Consider the following 19,592-nt stretch of genomic DNA (forward strand, 5'->3'; position numbering starts at 1 on the left):
TTTCAAAAAAGAATCTAACCTCTCATACCAAAAGCATTTTTGCCTTTTAATTTATTTTGTTTTGATTATATCCTTCTTCTTTTTCTTTCTTCTTTATCCTTCTTTTTCTTTTTTATTCTTTTTCCCTCTTCCCTCCACTAACCATGATAGAGGTTGCTAGACTTTGGCGAGGGTCACCCACCCCACGAGGGTGCTTCTCGCCAAATTTGGCGAGGGTCGCCCTCGCCGAGCGTTGTTCAAGGGCCACCCTCGCCAAAACTAGCTCGAGTGACCCTCACCTCGCCCAACCCAAGCGAGGTGACCCTTGCTAGATTCGGCAAGGGTGACCCTCCCACTTGCTTGGGTTGGCAAGAGCTACCCTCACGTGAGGGGAGCGACCTTTGCCAACCATCAACGACAATGGCCGGGGAAGGGGAGAAGAAAAAAAAAAAATGGTTACAATTTTTTATCAAAATACCCTTTCTTCAATGATTGAAATAGTTATTGGCCGGCCAAATGCCCTTATTTGAGATAATATGGTTATTTTAAACTCTTATTTAAAACTATTTGGCCGCTTTATACTCTTATTTGAAATAAAGTTCATTTCGAGTTCATATTTGAGAAAACGATGACATTTCCGGTCTTTATTTAGAATTTTCCCTTAAATTAGGAATGTGCAATGGAAATTGCCCGGACTAGGAATCATCTGGACCAAACCGAATTGATCGGTTTTGGATGGTTCCTGGAGAAGACGATCCAACTCCCAATTCCCATTCTTGGAACCATAGGCCGATCGGTCTGGTTCTAGATTCCAAGTTAGGAACCGAACCGATCGGACTGGACTAGTAGATATTAAAAAAAAAAAAAGTTTAGAAAAACCCTCCTGCCCTTTTTAGGAAAAAAGGGCAGGTGATGACGCTCGTAGAGTTGTCGATGTTTTTCAAGAGAAATGCGATCTCCCTCTTCTCTATCTCCATTCGCTCGTTTCACTTTCGTAGTTCGCATGCTACTTCAAGCAAGACTCCTAATTCATCAGCAAGCTACACGCACGGCGAATCTGGACCCGACGGTGGTTTCAGGAGGCTCCATGATGCCGTTTCCTGCTTCGACGCAATCGTCAAGATGCAAGCTTTGCCTCCCGTGAAGGAATTCAGCCGGGTGTTGTCCATCGTGGTTTGGATGAGGCATTACTCTGCCGCCGTCGCTTTGATCAAGGAGATGCATTCTCGCGGGGTGGGCTTGAATGTCTACATCTGGGGGATCCTGATGAACTGCCTCTGCCGCTTGAGGAGGGTGGAGCTGTGTTTTGCTATTCTAGGCAGAGTCTTGAAGCTCGATTTCAAGGCCAACTTGGTGATGTTGAACACGCTATATAATACCGAGGAAATAAGATGCAAACTGTAACATTTTTCAATTTATTTTTGCCCTCAAACAACAAATTATCGGTTCCACCAGACTAATCGGTCGGTCCGGTTCCCGATTATAAGACTGGTCGATCCAATTTCCAATCCCGAAATCTAGGAACTCCCAGTATGGTTCCCCGTTCCACCTCGAACCGAACTGGACTGGAACCGATCAGCCCTACATTAAACTATATGTAATTCAGAAATAAAGGATATCAAAAGGCTAAATAGATATTAAAAGTTTGTGAAGAAAGGAAATTTAAAGAAAAAAACCAGGTGGGGGAAAATGCGAGGCAGCAGACAGTGGCTGGAGTCACACAACCCTGTGATCAAATGGCATGGATCGCTAGAGTCCAAGCTAGATCTTCATCACCTATGGTCAAGCGACATTGGCAGTGCGACGAAGTGGGTGTGACGATCTCGGCCAAGTGATGACTGTCGAAGGTTAAGCAGCCCTCACTTAAGCAGCAGATGGCTGGGCAATTCATCTCAGCATTTTTGTTTCTATTGTAAAGATTTAATCGAACGAACAGGCATATATTTTAAGGATCCAATTGCACAAAAAAATATCTATCATGAACAAGCATATATTTTAAGGATCCAATTACACAAAAAAAAATATCCATCACGTAACTCAACAATTTATGAAAAGTTTAGGGACTATTCCTTTATCCACTCTTCTAGTATGTAAGAGAATAATACCCGATATATTCTTTTGTTTCAACTCTCTTTTGTTTCAACTCTCTTGAGCTCGTATGTAAGATGAACAACTCAAGGAAACGTAGATCAGAACAAGGGAGGAGCACGATGAATCAATTATCAAACTCCAATTATCTTGCTCCGGTGCTATATTGAAATCGATTATTTGGAATGTCTACGAATCGCTAACTAAGCATGCTAATTCAAAACAATTTTTCACTCAAGTTTCAAAGAGAGGTTTGGACTTTGGAGTTCAATTTGTAGGCTCACCTTTCACCAATTTACGAGCTGTCGTTATATATCTCCACTGCGTTGCAGCAATCCTCTTGCTAGTGGACATTACCACTTTCATAGATTTTTATTTTTTTGTTGGTCTTACTCTATTCCTACTATATTCCTACTCTAATTCTTACTTTCAGACTTTTTGCCCTGCCTCTTTACAGGACGTGGAAGTCGAAACCCACTCCTAAAACTATGTTGTCCCCACCCCAACTCCTGAGAATGTGGCGATTCGAACCCTTCACCCCTCCCTTTCATTGGAAGGGTGGCCTTTCATAGATTTGAGCGGTAGAATACCAATATTCAACTTTCACAGTATTCAACTTTCACAGTTTTTTCAACGGACAGTTGCCCGATCATTTTCGCCCATTAATGAGTTCTCCTTTTCGTCACTCGTCTTCGGATTCTACAGAGTTTTCCACTGTGCTAGGATCAAACGATGGCCCACTCTACTTAATAGCTCCTTCTCCAAGTTTTGCTATCGCTTTGTGCATCCAAGAATTTCAAAGGGTTAAAGGTCGTCCGCTTGGGCTGACCGCGAGAGAGTGCAAACAAATTTGATCAATTTGAGCAGCTCAAAACTAAGTCAAGTTCTTCCTCTCTTGCACTCAACTCCTTCACATCAATCGTGACACCTATCAAATATAAAATCACACAGTACGCTATTGTGTTAGCTATTTCTAACAAAAATTGACCGACATTGACTATTTTAGAATTTCACGTAAAAAATTAATATTAAATTGACAAAATTGAAATGCTTAAAATTGATACAGTATCCTTACAATACATTTAGGATCGGTCAAACAATTTAGCTCCCATTACTTTGATGACAAGAAGTTTGACCCGATTATACATCAAGGGTCGACATAGACACTCCGAATGCCGACGTGATCTCGCGATTTGAACACACCTTACGAGGACTTGCACATTTTTCGGAGCTTTCTTACTGCCGGTCAAGGTTTAGAATTTCGCGAGTGACGAAGAAAGAAAGGGAGGGGGAGGGGCTTCTGGAACCATATAAGATATAAAAGGGAAGAAATTCCGTCTTAGTTTGAACGCAATGCAAGTCAAGACGCCGAAATTCAACAACTTGTTGAACGAACTAAAGCTAACCAAACAAGCAAGCGCATGGAGAGAAGAACGATATTTTCCAACTTTGAAATTTTTCGAGCCGCTCGATTAGCAGAGGCGCGCGGTTCTACCGCCGGAATCTTTTTGATTTATGCGGTCGGATGTCCAATTCCAACATTTATACCGATGACATAAGAAACAACCGCCTCGGATGCCGCATCAATCACCTTAGAACGGAATCTCGTCCGATGCGCATGCGAACTGAACGGCTTGCGTGCCTTTGTTCGGGGAAGGCTCGGATTCCCCGTCGTGTCGATCAAAAGATATCAATATCATCATCCACGCCGAAAAGACGTCCTTTTTTTCTTCTTTTTTTTAATCTATTGCGAGAGATGCCGACGACCAAAAGGAGGGAGAGGAATTCAAAGTCCAAAAAAAGAGAGGTGCAAGCAAAGGCAGACGGTCGTAGCTTACAACGTACGTGATGTTCTCTCTCCCCACACGACTGAGCGAATCTTGAATTTTTCTGGCCAAAGCAGCCAGCATCCGCGGAAGGTCAAGAAAAGGGTGAGCAACGGAGATCGTCACACTTGGGTCGGATTTTTCCAAATTTGCTATACTTTGATTTTCTATTTAAAAAAAACGGGGCGGATCTTTTGTTCCATCCAACGCCCGATGGAAAAGTTGATTCTCCCAGGCTTTATTGATAAATAAAAATATATCGGATGAATTCGTATTATAAAAAATAAAAAAATACGATGGATGGAACTAATCAAGGTGCAAAAAGTTAGTGGGAACTAGCACTATTTAGCAATGCTGACGATATGGATTCGATTATAACTTTATATGTAATTAGCACAAGCTGTTGGACCAACTCTAATTCTTCAATATCAGTAAGTTGCTATGTACAGGCACGCTATAACAAGATAGAACAGGCCCTTTATTGTTAATTGACACGCGATGATGCGAAATGCTATTTAAAAGAATCTTTTTGACCGATCATTATAACAGATAAATTTTCATTTATTTAGTGGGAAATGAATGATTCGGAATAATTATTCTAAAAATAATCGCATGTATTACTTTTAAAAAATGAACAAATGAAAAATATTCATTTTCATCATCTACGAAAATGTTTAGATGTGAATTGTTATTGACAATGAAAATATTTTTCATTGACTAATTATTTTAAGAGTTACGGACAATCAATCTATGCGAAGCATTTTTCAAATCATTCATTCTTCACAAATCAGACGTAACCAATAAAGGTTATCTATTCGAATCTTACAAACTATACGCAACCTGTTCTGAGCCAAGGTCGCTTGCATAGGCCAAACATCTATATTTAATCAATTCATCCTACTTACTCCGCATTTGATGTCCTTTTTAAGTAATCGATCTCTGTACGCATTTATGGAAAGCACGGCAAATTCCGTCATAAAGATCTTTGACCATTGAATCTATTCCCACTAAATTTAAAGTGGAAATCATTTCTAAGACAAGAAGAATCAATGCCCTCCCGCTTCTTTGAAAAATAGCCTTTGAGATAAAGATAGGAGAAATGCTTGCAAACTCAACTCGCAACGTGACCTTCAACGCACAGTACTTCGTCTCTTTTGTCTTCTCTTTTACCTTTCTCATTTTGTCCGACTTTCAGAAGAACTTTCTCTTCGCTTCCCTCCGGCCAAAGCGGCCGAAGGCCAGCGAAAACTCGGACGTTGGTTTCGCTGTGGCGGCGATCGACGGAGACCGAAAGCGAAAGTGGGCCACGCCGTCGTTTCAACGGGGAGACTTTCTCCGGTCAAAGGGGTCTCTGTTTTTTCTTTCTCCATGGCGATTGGCAACAGAGAGCTTCCGTGGAACGGAAACCGAATTCTAGCAGGACCGCCATTTTCAAAGCCGCATTGGAGACCGGACCGGACGGTTGGGGTACGCGACCAAGTACGGATGCGGTAAAAGCGGGGCGGGGGGATGAATTAGGAAAAAAGAAAAATTGGGTGGGCTTGCAAGTGTAAATAAAATATAGCTGAATCAAGTTCACGTCCCCGCACAAGATGCGCTAAAAGTAAAGATATGCAAAATGGACTGCCCAAATCGAAAGCTGTTTGGACTCGACCGAATTGACTGATTGGATTGCTTGATTCCTGGTTACAAAGGTCGGACCTGTCCAACTTCATTTTTTTTATTTCTTCATAATATAAGGTATCAAGCGATGGGGAAAAAAAATAAAAAGTGACCGGTTCCATTGGATTACCGAACTAGAAACTAGACTAGATCTTAGTTAAAAGTCCAAATAAATAATTGACTAGAAGGGCAAAAATATAAATGATGTAAAGGATTTTTTAGAGGCAATTGACAGGAAAGGGAGAGAGAGAAAGGAAATTACTCTACAGTTTAAAATAAACCGAGGAGCTAAAAAAGAAAGAAGAAAGAAGAGAAGCCGCTTCGAGTACATCTTGCAAGCTCGTCCCTTGATAACGGGTAATGTTCGTTTTCTCCCCCCTAATTTTACCTTTTTTTCGCAGTTTTTGTCCCGCGGGAAATCACGCAGCTTTGCTAAATGATCTACGAGGGCTACAGGAAGAGACGTGCAGTAGGCTTCTAATCCCATCTGCTGGGCCGCGCCTGGGTACCCTGAACCGTCTTCTCTTCCTGGACTTCTTTGGTACCTGCTCATGAATGAGGACGCGTCAATTTTTTCTTATTTTTTTTCCTTTCTTTTGGGCCCTTGAATATGAGGTTTGAGGAAATAGAATTTATTAAGATGAGAGTAATAATCGGATCGATAAATAAAATTGGGGTACTAAATAATGCGACGGGATGCAAGCAAGCATTCAGAAATGCACAGGTTGGTCGCATCCTACACCCAATAAATCAATCCACCAAGTTACGGAATATGGCAGTTTTGCTGGCCTATTTCATTGTACTCGATATAACAAAAGATTATGTAGTTTGATAAGATGTTGAACCAAAACACATGTATTTTGTAATTTATATATACAAGGGAACTGTGGTATTGATGATGTTTTAGCGTGTTTATAGAAAACCCTATTGTTAAGATAAAAATGCGTTTGCATGTTTTTCTTAGAGCTTAAATCCTTTGAACAAATATTTATGGCTCGACTTTATTATATGCAGTTAAATTCGGAACTTAGAGGATGTTCATTCCTATGTTCCCCACATGGCACTTGTCTTTAGCTATGTATCTATCGTGTGGCACGACACTTGGCATTGTTTACCACATGGTCCAATAACTTTACCAAATATTGACATATCATCCTATCATCCTATGTGTATTCTTCAAATAGTAAATAAAATCGAGGTGTAAACATCTCCAGATGTCATATGATATGAAAATTACATATATAATCCATAAACTTCTAAAAATATTTTATCTATAGTTGAACTTGGTGAAAATAATTGAATTTAACTAAGAATACCATAAATAAGTATGTTTCTTGACATATATCCAGACTTAAATTTTTTGTGTTGTTCATAGTTAGTACATGGTACAACTACAGATTACCCAGTTCTCATACTTAAGTTTCACTTTACATTCCCTAAATTAAACCTCACAATAAAAGAATAAAATATTTTCTTTGAAACATGCATTTTAAACTTCATTCGCTTTTATTTCGTTCTTTGAAAATTTTCCTGTTTTAAATGAAAATATCATACGAGGCAAATTTGTTTGCAAAAAGTGAAACCAAAAATATATTTTTCCCATAAACCACTTAATTTCAAATTTTGATGGAAGAAAACAGACAAGAGAAAAAGTAAATGAAGTTTTAGTTTAATATGTTGATATTCGACAATTAGTCTATTACACAAATTAAATTTGACATTTAAAGAAATTAATTTATGAAGAATTCCAAATTTTCTATTATTTATCTACTTTATTTAATTTTTATTTGAACTTTCAAGCTGCATTTCGTATGTCATTATTGGACAATTTTTTTTTCTCGTTAATTTCTACGCTCAATGGATGACTTCCCTAAGTATTATACATATTTAAATATTATTAACATCATATACGAGAGTGATAATAAACATATATAAAGTATATATATCAATGCATGTCTGCGCAAAACGCTGAACAAGTAACTAGTTCGATAAGGTACGAGAATTTGATATCTCAAGGTCAAATTTAAAGTAAACTAGATTTATACAAAATTACTAGAAAAGGTGTAGCAGGTTTACCTCGACGACGGAATCTGAAGTTGGCAAGTTTGCCTTTTCCTTTCCGTTCTCCACCTTGGTCGTATCACTTTTCCCTGTTTATCGCATAAAGAAGGTAGATTGAAAATTTCATGTATGCAAATCCCTTTCGACTTTTTAAATGCTCAACGAAAGCACAAACATCACTTTATAAATATTTTCTAAGTTAGTTTTCAAAATTCTTTTACATTATTCATATAAAAGAAATCGCAGGAGTGAATTGTCATGAGAAAGATAATACTGTCATCATATAAATTCAATGATCGGTGAATTTCATGTATAATTTTCATAAGTGTCAAGATCACAATCCAACATTTATGGTTTCACAAAATTATGATATATAGAAACAAAGATATGAATATTGTCGGAATTCACCGGGCAATCTCGAGAGGGAGAAAAACAAAACAAAACTCACCGTCGACGTTCTTGGGGCTATCATCGGCATCGCCCGACTCGTCGAAGCACAAGACGCAGTATTCCCTAAAGCTCGGCGACCCCGGGTACAACTGTATGCTGTCTTCCCTCTCGGCTATTCCCTCGACCTCCTCCTCCTCCTCCTCCTCCTCCTCCACCTCATCCTTCTTGACTTCGTCTTTGCGTTCGACGCCGCTTCCTCTCTCCTTTTCAGCCACCACTTCCTTCACCACCTCCTCCGCCACCTCCCCTCCGCCGCCTACCTTGCCCCCTTCCTCGACCTCTCTGACCTCCTTGATCATCTCCTCGCCGTCCTCGCTGCGTTCCTTTGCCTTCATCACCTGCACTGGCGGTCCGCTCATGCGCGTGGGCGGGAGGAGGGTGGCGGCCGGGGCGGCGTCGTCTTTCTTCGGGGGACGCGGGGACGAGATGCTCTTGCGTCCGCAGCCCCCGCCGCTGCAGATGTCTAGTTTGGGGTCGCTGCCGAGAGAGGAGGTGTCGGCTTCGTCCGGGTCGACGTAGAGGAGCTGCTTGCTGGAGGGGTGCTGCCGTCGGCGAGGGCGGTGCCGGCGGCCGCGCCGGCCCGGTCGCCCCGGCGGCGGAAGGCAAAGTCCTCGATGCGGCGGTGGAGGGGGTTGATGTAGAGGTAGGTCGGCCCGGAGGCGGCGTGGGGGCCGTCTTCTCTGTTGAACCTGGATACGCCGCAGCCCATGGTGGAGGCGGGAGGGAGGGAGGGAGGGAGGGAGACGCGAGCATGAACAGAGAGAGAGAGAGAGAGAGAGGAATGTGGCTGTGCGAGAAAGGTTGGGACAAGGGAGGTGGTGATAGCTGGAGGTCCAACGGGGGTTTCGGAAATCAGGGAGGCGACGCAGGCCACCCCAGATTGTTTTCAAATTGGTAAGGGTGGGTTTGTTTTACCTGTCAGATTGGTATGACTTCTTTAACTGTTCAGGAGAATGCTAGATATAGTAAAAGGAATTGATAATTGCATATTCTTTCCCTACGAGATAGGTTTGGATTGAGGTGGCGAACGTGTTATGATGTGCTCAAAGCGAAACTGAAACTGCGCCGTTCCGTCCATCATCGCGCCGTGCCTAGAGAAAAACCTTATTAATAACGAGTGCCTGTAATGTCAATGGTTTGTCTTGCTTAAGGTGGTCTAAGGTGAACCACTGGCCTGCGGCACAAGCTTGTATAAGTCCCAAGCTACAGATCTTTCACCAGCCACCGAAGCCACATGGCGGGGTGGCGGCGGGGTGCAGGCGGTGACGGTGACGGTGGGGTGCAGGCGGTGGTGGTGACGGCTTGATCAATTTGACCCGGTACACTTCCCATTGATCTCCTTCGAGCCGAATCTCTGAAAATTCAGTTGAATGGGCAAAAGGACTTAGCCCCCACTGGATCCGGATCCCTGCAAGTTCTCTGTGACGAGCCAGTAACCATGATGTCTTCTTGAACACGTACCTGGTTCCGAAGCCGAAACTCGTGCATGATCCACACTCGTGTCGAGATTGAGCAACATTGGTTGAGCTTCCTCCTCCTCCTCCTCCTCCTCCGCGATAAAAGGAGGCTGCTCGCGATTGCATTGATGTAAGTGTAACGATTCGCTTCTCTGTACCAGTTATAGCTTCCCATAACCAGAAGCACCATCTCTTTTGCACACTCCCGATGAATCTTCAAAGCTCGCTTCGTTCTTTATCTGGCGAAAAGAAGTACCATTCCTGGTCGACATCGCCGGTGAGCTCACTCACCATTGCTAACTAAAATTGCGCCAAATGACATCAATAACTCCAATGGATTCAAGAAAACAATGGCAGGGTAAAAAAATAGCAATGTAAAACCATAGTTTTCCGATCTCTTTATACTGACATTACAATTTTAGATAGCTTTTAATAGGCACGGTGGCTCCACGCCAACAAAGTGAATAATTGTGAAAATATTTTCCTTAAAATAATTACTTATCTGTCAAAATAATCAGTTTTAGAGCAACGCTAGCATGAGGGCCACTGTCATTAGTAGGAATCGCGGTGAATGATGGTGGCCTCTCGACCTCAATTATCTCACACCAAGAGAAGGCAACAGGCTGAGTAAGTTAAGGCCACCATTGACTAATAAAGGGAAAAAAAGAAAAGCTAAATAGAGAAATAAATGATCCGTCCATTACTAAACAATAAAAGGATGAAGGACATGAGATATTTAATTTGACCATTTATAGATTACTTATTTAGAGTTATTTAGAGTTGGACCACATCAAAAAATTTATTGTTAATTGTCCATCCGTAGATGACTTATTTTTTACTGAATTGAGATAGCAAATTTGTATATTGCTTTGTGAAAATCATGTTAGATATTATTTTTGTCTTAACAGTAGGAACGCAAATTTTTAGGGGAACATGAAACCGGTAAAGTAAAGAGAGAATAATAAGAAGGGACAATGCTAGCCTAATGGTGCCGTAAATACTTCAAACTAGCAATGCATTTGAGCCTTTAGTATCATTTTAAAAGCAACATGCTGCCAGAGATTTGCTTAATTAATAATTCAACTTCATTAGCAAAAGATTGCAGGCATTTTATGAAAGAGAGAAATGAACGATTTTTTTTTTTAATTTAATAACTTAATATTGATATAAAATCTATTTCGTATGAGACAACTTCAAATCTACCTAGCAAATTTGAAAAGCAAATTTTAATTCTCATACGAAAAATTAATGGCATCTAGGGTGATGAGATTTAACAAATCCCCACAAAATCCTATATTTCCTAAGGAACAAACAAGTTGTCCGATTTCCTTGGGAATATATGGGGTCAAGACTCAAGATTGCACCGTTACTCTTCATAGAGTAACAGTACAATCATCAAAGCTTTTTTCTTAGATTTTATTATCGATAGTAATTTATATTTATACGTCTTCATTGATGATAAAATATTTGTCATTTCTTCATTTCTGTAAGTAAACAATCCATCGTTTTAGGAAAATATCTTTAAATTATTCATTTTTGGGAAATAAACACTCTTAAAAAAATAGTAAATAACTAAATACTAAAACAATGACAAATTAAATACGTTATTGAACCTTGAACATAAAATAAAAGGAATAGAGAAGTACATCGGGAACCCGACTAGCAGCAATCATGAGCAACCAATCTTAAACATAATGTTTTAGGACTCGATAATACATTCGTGACAAATTTTAAAATTTTTGCATTGTACCTATCCTTCATTAGAATTCGAGGGGTGCCTGATACAGCATGAAACACCATATTCATGGCACCTAGCAAGTTCCACGGCTCAGTTCCGAACACATCGAACTACGGGGATCAAAGGCGGCAACGGGTGGCCATCAATCTTGCGCCTCGAGAGCAGGCCAACAAGCTCTTCGTTGCTGAGCTTGAACCGGCACGCGACTGGTAATCGGGACCCGGGCCATGGATGATATACATCGAAGGAGGATGCGATTCGGGGATCTGTGAGCTCGAGCTCACCGTGTGGTCGAAAAAGTTGTTTCACAAATTGTGGCGAAGAGCCAAAGAATAAAGAAGAGCTCTTCACAAGAGTCTGTTTTATGTAAGGGCGAAGGCGTTTTATATGGAAGCAAAGCACGAACTGTTCCTCGACGGGTTCGGCGAGAATCCTTACCGCGTCGCTTGTTTTTGTCCGAATTTTGGTAGGACTAGGGCTCCTCGATTCTAGAAGTCCCCAATCTTTCAGCAAAAATTTACGGCGGATGTGAACCTTTCTTTTGGAATTGTCAAATCGAATTGTCAGATTGTAACCGTTGATTTAAATTTGACAGAAAACTACGACAGGAAACTACGTAAGGAAAGTAACCAAGTTAAATGAAATTGTGCAAATATGAAAATCATTAAGATTGATTTTGTCTATCTTGTAGGAAAAAGAGTGGATTTGATTATGTAGTGAGGGGAAATAAATAAATATTCCCACCCTAATAATAATGAGAGGTTTTCTATTTAAGTGGTTGTTTTGCTTAATGTGAATATATTCCATCTTGAGCCCTCAAGTTTTCTTGACTTGAACGCCCTCAGCACAAGCTTATACTAGTCTTAATTTACCAATTCTTTCACCAGCGCCGAAGATGCACGGTTGTGGCGCTGGCGGCCTGATCTATGCATAGGTAATTCGAGTGAATTTGAGTTAATCTTGGCTTAGATCTGGTATAGGTCTTTATACTTGCGTTACATGGATCGGTATACGTTAGTCCTTGAATTTGGTCCAAACTTACAATCGGACCCACCCAAATTCAGCTCAGGCCCGCCCGAGCGCCCTGCCCATTTGAGGCCCAAAGATGGACATTAAGATGAATCAAAAAGAGACAAGAAGGCCTATAAAAAAATTGTCATTAATCGAAAAGGAATGCCGGGTCTCCTGAAAATCTTTCTGCTGAAACTACTTACTGTAAAGCCAGAGCGAACTCGCGAGATGGAAAGGCATGTTCGCAGTCTGCATGGTCACGATTCAAACCCAGACGGATACTCTTTTAAAACTTTTTTTCTGTAACTTCGACAATTCAACTCGAACTCCGCGAATTAAGTCCGGTCGAACCGCCGCTTGAGACACTGTTGCGAGCTCGACGGGAGAGACGTGACCCCCTTGGGTCTCTTGGGTTTCTTCTGAAACACCCGTTACGCTGCTCCCTGATCTCCTTCGATTTGGTTCCCCCGCAAATTCAATTGGACGGGCAAAAGAAACACGCCAAAAAATTAAAATATATATATGATCATTATAGCCTTGCATCAAAAGCCAAAAAAAAAGCACTTGAAGAATTCAGATATACAAGAACAACTCCATCACAAAAACAAGAAATGACAAACACTGATTAAGGACCTCCGTCCTTATCTCAAAACCTTTATGATTAAGGACATTCGCCCTTATCCGTATATATGGACACATCTTTTTATGTTCAACCATCAACAAATTAGCCTCAGTCAAACCTGTCTGCCGACAATCGAGGATCCTTTAGGACTCGTGAAGAAGCATCTTCATCAATTGATGCAAACATGTGGAATACCCAAAACTCCTCTAACATTTGATTTGCAAAACTTGAACAAAAATATAAAAAACATCTTCCGGTAGAAATGGACAGTTCTAATGACTCAAATTATGATTATAATATCTATTACTGATGACTCAGAAAATCGCTGACTCAAGTCACTATAGCATATATATAGCTTATTGCTACAGTGAACCAAGCCGGTCATTGTTCATGTGAGTCTCACAAAGAAAGTCCCACTTACGATTTCATGTTTCTTCAATCCGAAAGGATGGATTAATAAGTCTTGTTTGGACCGGATCCGCTGAACTGGCTGTCCTTTAAGCGGGTCTTGATGCGTGGGGCTCATGGGAACTCTCGCGAAATGAATGGCTGTGATGGGCTCGACCCACTCCACCCGAATCCCTGCAAGAAATTCTCCGAGACGAGTCGAGAAAACATGTTGTCTAGAATATGTATCCGGTAGTGAGGCCAAAACTCATGCATGATCTATTTTGGTCCGGTCTGAGCAACATTGGTTGAGCCTCCTTCTCCATCTTCATCATCATCATCTTCTTCCTCTTCTTCCTCTTCCACCTCTCGATCTTCTCCTCCTCCTCCTTCACAAAAAAGGAGCCTGCTCTTGATTGCCTTCAATGGGAGTGTAAGTATTTGCTTCTCCGTACCACTTAGCTTCCAGTAACCAGAAGCACCAACAACTCTTTTGTGTGCCGCCGATCAATCTCCCAACTTCGCTTCCTTCTTCATCCGGCAAAAGAAGTACCTTTCCTCTTCGGCATCGCCTGTGAATTCACTTGCCATTATTGATGAAAAACTCCAGTGGATTCGAGAAGACGAGAAGACCAAAAATAGTAATGTAAAGCTATAGTTTTTCCAAGGCGAATTTTGGCAACTAACTTAGAATCAGGGGACCGATTCAGGGGAGAAAAAAAAAACAGAGTTTTGGGGAAAACAACGGGGTTTCGACCTTAATTGCAAGCTTAAGGTTAAAAAGAAGAAGTCTTTCTTCTCCATCTTCATCAGATACAAATCAACAATCTCGAGGAGGAACCCGATAAAGGTACCAGGAAAGTTCCACGGCTCGGTTCCGAACACGTCGAGCTCGAGGATAAAGGAGGGCGGCAGCGGGTGGCCATCAATCTTGCTACTCAAATAGTCGCCGACAAGCACTTCGTCAGCCGGTACCCATCAGGAATAGGGACCGCGGCACATAGGATCCACTGGAGGAGGATTCAGTTCGGGGACCTGTGCACTCGAGTTCGCCGAGTGGTCCACTTCATTCTCGTGGGTCGCCTCCTCGTCGTGCCGCACACGTTGGAATGTATCCACAGTTACAGGAAAAGCTTGTCACGAAATGATGTGGCAAAGGAAATAAAGAAACAGCTTTTCACAAGCACTTCTTGATGCAATGGGAAGGCCTTTATATAGAAGCGACTATAAACCCGGGAATCCAACGGGTCAGGTAGAACTCGTTAGTGTCGGAATGATCAGCATAAATTCTAGATTCTAGGAGCTCCGGAGCCATCGGCAGAACTTACCGGTGGATTGAACCTCCCCTTTCGTAATTGTCAAATCATAACCGTTGATTTGAACTCGGATTGGCCATGGATGGAATGTACGGTCACAACAATGCCATGGCAACTTGACCAAGAGGCTATTTTCATGAGCAGCCAGAACTTGAATCACACAAGGCAAGTTGAGTGAAATAACTGATCTACTGCCCCCCCAAAGAAAACATGAATAAACGACCCAAAGGTCCAAGAACCATTGGGATTAATGGGGTTTTGGGACGGTCAAGAAATTTCGGATTTTTTTTTTTTTTAAACATCGCTATAAAATTATCTTTCGAACAGCCATCTCCTACCAATGCAAATTTCAATTTGAAAAAAAGGGATAAAGAACAAAAAGCTTCTTAACTCATTTGGATTGGATATATGCTACATTGAATGCAACTAATGTTGAAATTATCCAACTGACAAAGTTGAAGTAAAATGAAAAATGCATCTTGTTATTTGAATAGTTTAAATGCTTTGACGATTGTAAATAGTTAAAAACTGTAGCTGATTCCTATCTGTACTAGGCGTCCAATAAGCTTGAACTTAGTAATTTGCAATATGAATGTTCATATGTTATTGTATTTGAACTTTAACCTTACGTGTAATATCGTGTGGTCCATCAACTATTAATACCCGTATCACCACTATTCTTCCCCCCTCCTCATCCCCCCGGCCCTTGAGAAGATCATATTGACTTATGATTACGAGACTCCTATTTAGTTCATAAATTATATAAAAATATTCAATATCGTTCTTTTGTTAATTCAAGTTTGCGAAATCTGCTAATGTGACTTTCAATCTGTTAAAAGTATGAACAACGGGCAAAAAAAGCTACACTTGGATTTTATCCATGTGATATATTCATCTCAAATTAAGAAAAAAAAAATCACATGGGATAATGGAAGTCTCTAATTTGTTTTTCTTTCCCTCTTTTAAAATGGACCAATAAAAAGATGAAAAAGTCGACTCGTCATTTTATAAATCCACCTTGACATACACAATCAACATCATCAAAAAAAAGTATGATTTGTCATTAAAAGATTCGCATTGAACAAACTAAAAATTTAAAGATGATATTGCACATTGAGTGAATATCCAAAACTCATGGACCATTTTTGTTATTTTCAAAAACTTCATCTGTCTTTAGTCAAATGTAAAGACAAAAGATCAATGCCTCCAAAAGTACCAAAACCTCAGTATCGGCCAAACAAATTCAGGCCGTTACAATCGTGTGAATGCCAGTCTTCCGGAGCCTTTCCCTTCACATTAATGTAGTTTCTAAGTCAAAAAAAAAAAAAAAAAAAAGATCGTAGAAAGACGAGAAAAATACCAGGCTAAGAAACATGGAAAAAACAGGCTATTCAGCCACTTATCATTATAACTCGTATGAATATGCTACAAAATGGAGGACCCGACGAGGAAGGGCATGTGCTCCGTGTAAGCCCTCTCGTCGTTTTCAAATTAGTATTTCAGACAGAACGAGCGAGAGAGGGAGGAACTAATTTGACTATGTACAGAACAATGAGAATGACTATGCTTTTGGCTTCTCCTCCAACACCACACATTCTAATGCACAACGGAAGGCTACTCTTGTTTCTTCTTTTCGGAATTTGTGGGTTAATAATAATTGGCTCCGTCTTCTATAGCTGTATCAATTCTGGGATGAGCTTGAGAAGAAAAGCAAGCTCCTTTTTTGAGAACAGAGGCTTCAACTCCAATTTCCCCTCTTCCACTTCACCTGCACTCTCTCCAAGTCCTTCCTTGGCTGGCTTGATCAGCTCGGACACCGCCTCTGTGATTTCTTGAACCAGATCGACGATCACTCCATCGATGCCCATCAAGTGTTGCATGTACACAGCCTCGGAGACATTGCTGCGATTCCCACAAAAACAACATGCGGCGGAACGGTCAGTTTCGTGTTGTGATCCACCAATGAGTCGATCAATCAATCATGTCAACGAAAGCTGAAGGTGTAGAGTCTTACTTTAATTTGCCATATGTTAACAGAGAGAGTTTGGACTCCTTGATCTTGGGGACGGCGGCTGGATTCCTGAAAACGCCCTTCACCTCGGAAACAATCCCCTGAAGTCCACCTTCCAAGCACAACTTGATGGCCTCCTCCAATGAATTTCTCCGAGAATCGTAGTAGATCTCCGTCCCACCATTAGTCAAAAAGAATACCTAACAAGCCAATTCACAACTGCAATTCAATACCCTTTTCTCTAAATAATTCCACGGAAGATCTCACTTTCCACACCCACCACGAATCAGTCTAATTGCTTAACATCGAATTTTTGTATACTAATCTCGATACACTAACTACCAAGCATTTCTCTCAAATGAACTGAACCCGATATTTCTAACACTTACAGGGTATATGCTCTGTAATTTCCTGATCAGAAGAGCTGCGTCGGGCTGGAACGAGGAGAAGATGATGGGCCGTCCTTGTGCACACTCGAAGACGACCTTCAGGATCACTTGGAGGACGTGGACGAGGTGGTCCTGTTGGTACACGATGTGGTCGTCGAACTTCAGCTCGATGTTGAAGCCGAGCGAAGGCTCCACCTTCTCGAAAGCCTCCTGCAATGTGCAGAGGGAGTCCTCCTCTTCCACGTTCCACTTCACTATCTTTCCAGATCCCGTCTTCCTCCAGAGCGACTTTCCGATCTTCCCATTTTCTCTCTGCGGTCCGTAGCTGAGGAATTCGGCCAAGGACAGCTCTGTCATTCTTTTTTCAAATATCGTGCCCTGAAAAAAATTAAAAAGAAAAAAAGGGTTAAGATCGATGCCGGATTTACTAAATTTGGCATAATGATCTTAAAAAGATTGGATTTTTATGTTAGAGATAGTTAAATCATAAGAAATTTCACCAGCATATTTTTCTATGTTAGATCTAATTAGTCAATTTCTATTGATTTTTCCTATATCTCAAGATTGGGATTATATTTTTAGGCTAATTGTGCATATTTTGAGTGATACACTGTCTTAAATAATTATTATACCTTATATATTCTTTATTACCGTAGACAGAAATATACAAAAAAAAATTCACAATTTTATTATCCACATCGTACTACTATTTTTTAATTGAACATATAGTGTAACAATGTCCTAAAAAAAGAACATATAGTGTATGAATAGAAGAAGGGCTTACGTTGTCTTCGGAGAGGATGACGTCGTCGTGAAAAATGACCGGGCAGTCATCTCTGGTCACCTACAAAAAGAACCCAAGATTTTGTTTTGGCTTTACTTTTGTTGTTCTTAGGCATTAATACCACCAAACATCTTGAAGGATCAACCAACGAGCCAACCAAAAAAAAAAAAAAAAAAAAAAAAAGCACCTCATCAGTATCGCAAATTAAGGAAAAATCTCAAGCCGAAGTGGAAAAAAGAAACAGAGCAAAAAAAAAAGGAAGTCCCCCGGAAAGAAGCCTAATTAAGTAGGATGGCCAAATAATACAAAATCGCAAAGGCTCATCTAAATCAGGAAAGCGTCGTTTCTAAAAATAATCTAAATGGCCATGAACATATTTCTAGTCGATAATATTGTTAAACAGTACGAGCAATTATTTGTCAAAACTATTTATTTTTTGCGAAACGGATAGTCAAAACATTTTTATATCATTTTTTTATTTATTTTCACGTAGCCGCAATGCCTGGTTCATAAATCAAGCTCTAAAGGGACCCCGCGCGCGGAAACGGACAAAACCGGGCGGCCGTACGCGGCGATGGCACGATGCGACCCGACAACGCACGTGAACGCAGGCTCGCTCGCCAGGTTTCGATGCATTGAAACGAACCACGAACGCTACAACGAATCAAAGAACACAAAGAAACACCGAAAAAGTTAAACAAATAAATGACTTCCGAATCGGGATCTGGAGACAGGTCAAATCTCCTCCGGTGAAACCCACGAACACCCCAAAAGAAGAAGAGAAAAAAGAAGAATATTTTTTCTTTCCTTATTTCGCGAACAAGAAAGCAGAACAGCGAAGCAAACGACCATCAAGAACTCAAGGCAAAGACGACCAAAGAAACCGGAGGCTCACCTGGACGTCGAACTCGACGAAATCGACCGGGTGCTTGGCGGCGGCGTTGAAGGACAGCAGGGTGTTCTCCATGAATCCCCGCATCCGCCGGTCGCTCGACTGGAGCGCGTTCATGCCGTGCCCGCGGTGGCCGATCACCAGGAACTTGGGGGCCTTGAACGGCGCCCGGGCCTCGCCCCTGGCGAAGCCGGCGGAGTAGAGCGCGACGGAGGGGCCCTCGGGGACCTGGTCGAGGTTGGGGACGTCGGAGACGTGCACGGCCTTGAGAGCCATTTGGAAGCGAGGAGAGAGAAGGAAGGAAGGAAGGAAGGTTGGCGGCAGGGGGGGGCAAAGGGGAATTTCGTGGGGCGGGGTTGGGAGAGGAGGTATTGCAAGAGGGGTTATATAGCGAGAGAGGGAAGGGGGAAGGAATCGGACGTGACGCGGATCTGAAAAATGGAATATTCGGAGGGATATGTTGAATAGAGAATTCGAACTTTCTTTTAATTTTTTCCACTTTTGGGACTATTGAGAGGAAATATGCTTTCGGATATTCGGGTCCTCCGTCAACGCGGGGGGTCGGCCGACGCCGTTAATTGGGGGGGTCAAGTAGACATTGCACGCGTGTCGACTGCGCGCTCCGCTGAGGGTTCTCTAACGGCCGCCGTTAGGCGGCCGTTTGTGGATTGAAGAAGAGTGCGTGTTGAGGAAAGGTGGTCTCGGGAGGTACAACACGGGGGGAATTTGCCCTGAGCGAGGTGGTGCATGGCGGAAGAGCTACGTTTTTCTTTTAGGGCCGCTCTTGGGTTGGACCACGTGCCGTCATACATTTCGTATCTCGGTCGTGTACCGGGAAACTATCTTATGATTGGACAGGATACCGGTCCACGCGCAAATACCTGATCGCAGAATAATTAGAAAGAGCAGTTGGATTTAT

At 41.6% G+C, this 19,592-nt stretch overlaps 3 protein-coding genes and 1 long non-coding RNA gene across 4 annotated transcripts; 1 reads left to right on the forward strand and 3 right to left on the reverse strand.

The window, feature by feature from the left end:
- The first annotated feature begins 891 nt into the window (after positions 1 to 891).
- LOC120288490 (pentatricopeptide repeat-containing protein At1g62670, mitochondrial-like) lies at positions 892 to 1,383 on the forward strand. Its single transcript, XM_039302510.1, has one exon. The coding sequence runs from the start codon at positions 892 to 894 to the stop codon at positions 1,381 to 1,383; it is 492 nt and encodes a 163-aa protein (XP_039158444.1).
- A 6,224-nt stretch (positions 1,384 to 7,607) lies between these two features.
- Positions 7,608 to 8,425, reverse strand: LOC120288491 (major centromere autoantigen B). The gene is made up of 2 exons (XM_039302511.1): positions 8,065 to 8,425; positions 7,608 to 7,705 (listed from the first exon to the last, which is right to left on the reverse strand). The coding sequence occupies exons 1-2, from the start codon at positions 8,423 to 8,425 to the stop codon at positions 7,608 to 7,610; spliced, it is 459 nt and encodes a 152-aa protein (XP_039158445.1).
- A 3,965-nt stretch (positions 8,426 to 12,390) lies between these two features.
- LOC120288177 lies at positions 12,391 to 14,428 on the reverse strand. Its single transcript, XR_005546469.1, has 2 exons — positions 13,316 to 14,428; positions 12,391 to 12,715 (listed from the first exon to the last, which is right to left on the reverse strand). It is a non-coding gene; the product is annotated as an uncharacterized LOC120288177 (long non-coding RNA).
- A 1,538-nt stretch (positions 14,429 to 15,966) lies between these two features.
- LOC104419117 (glycerophosphodiester phosphodiesterase GDPD1, chloroplastic) lies at positions 15,967 to 19,032 on the reverse strand. The gene is made up of 5 exons (XM_010030668.3): positions 18,677 to 19,032; positions 17,782 to 17,841; positions 16,998 to 17,375; positions 16,612 to 16,808; positions 15,967 to 16,499 (listed from the first exon to the last, which is right to left on the reverse strand). The coding sequence occupies exons 1-5, from the start codon at positions 18,947 to 18,949 to the stop codon at positions 16,268 to 16,270; spliced, it is 1,140 nt and encodes a 379-aa protein (XP_010028970.2). The 5' UTR covers positions 18,950 to 19,032; the 3' UTR covers positions 15,967 to 16,267.
- Positions 19,033 to 19,592: the final 560 nt, after the last annotated feature.

This window comes from Eucalyptus grandis, chromosome 9 (assembly GCF_016545825.1).
Source record: "Eucalyptus grandis isolate ANBG69807.140 chromosome 9, ASM1654582v1, whole genome shotgun sequence".
Classification (NCBI taxonomy): Eukaryota; Viridiplantae; Streptophyta; class Magnoliopsida; order Myrtales; family Myrtaceae; genus Eucalyptus; species Eucalyptus grandis.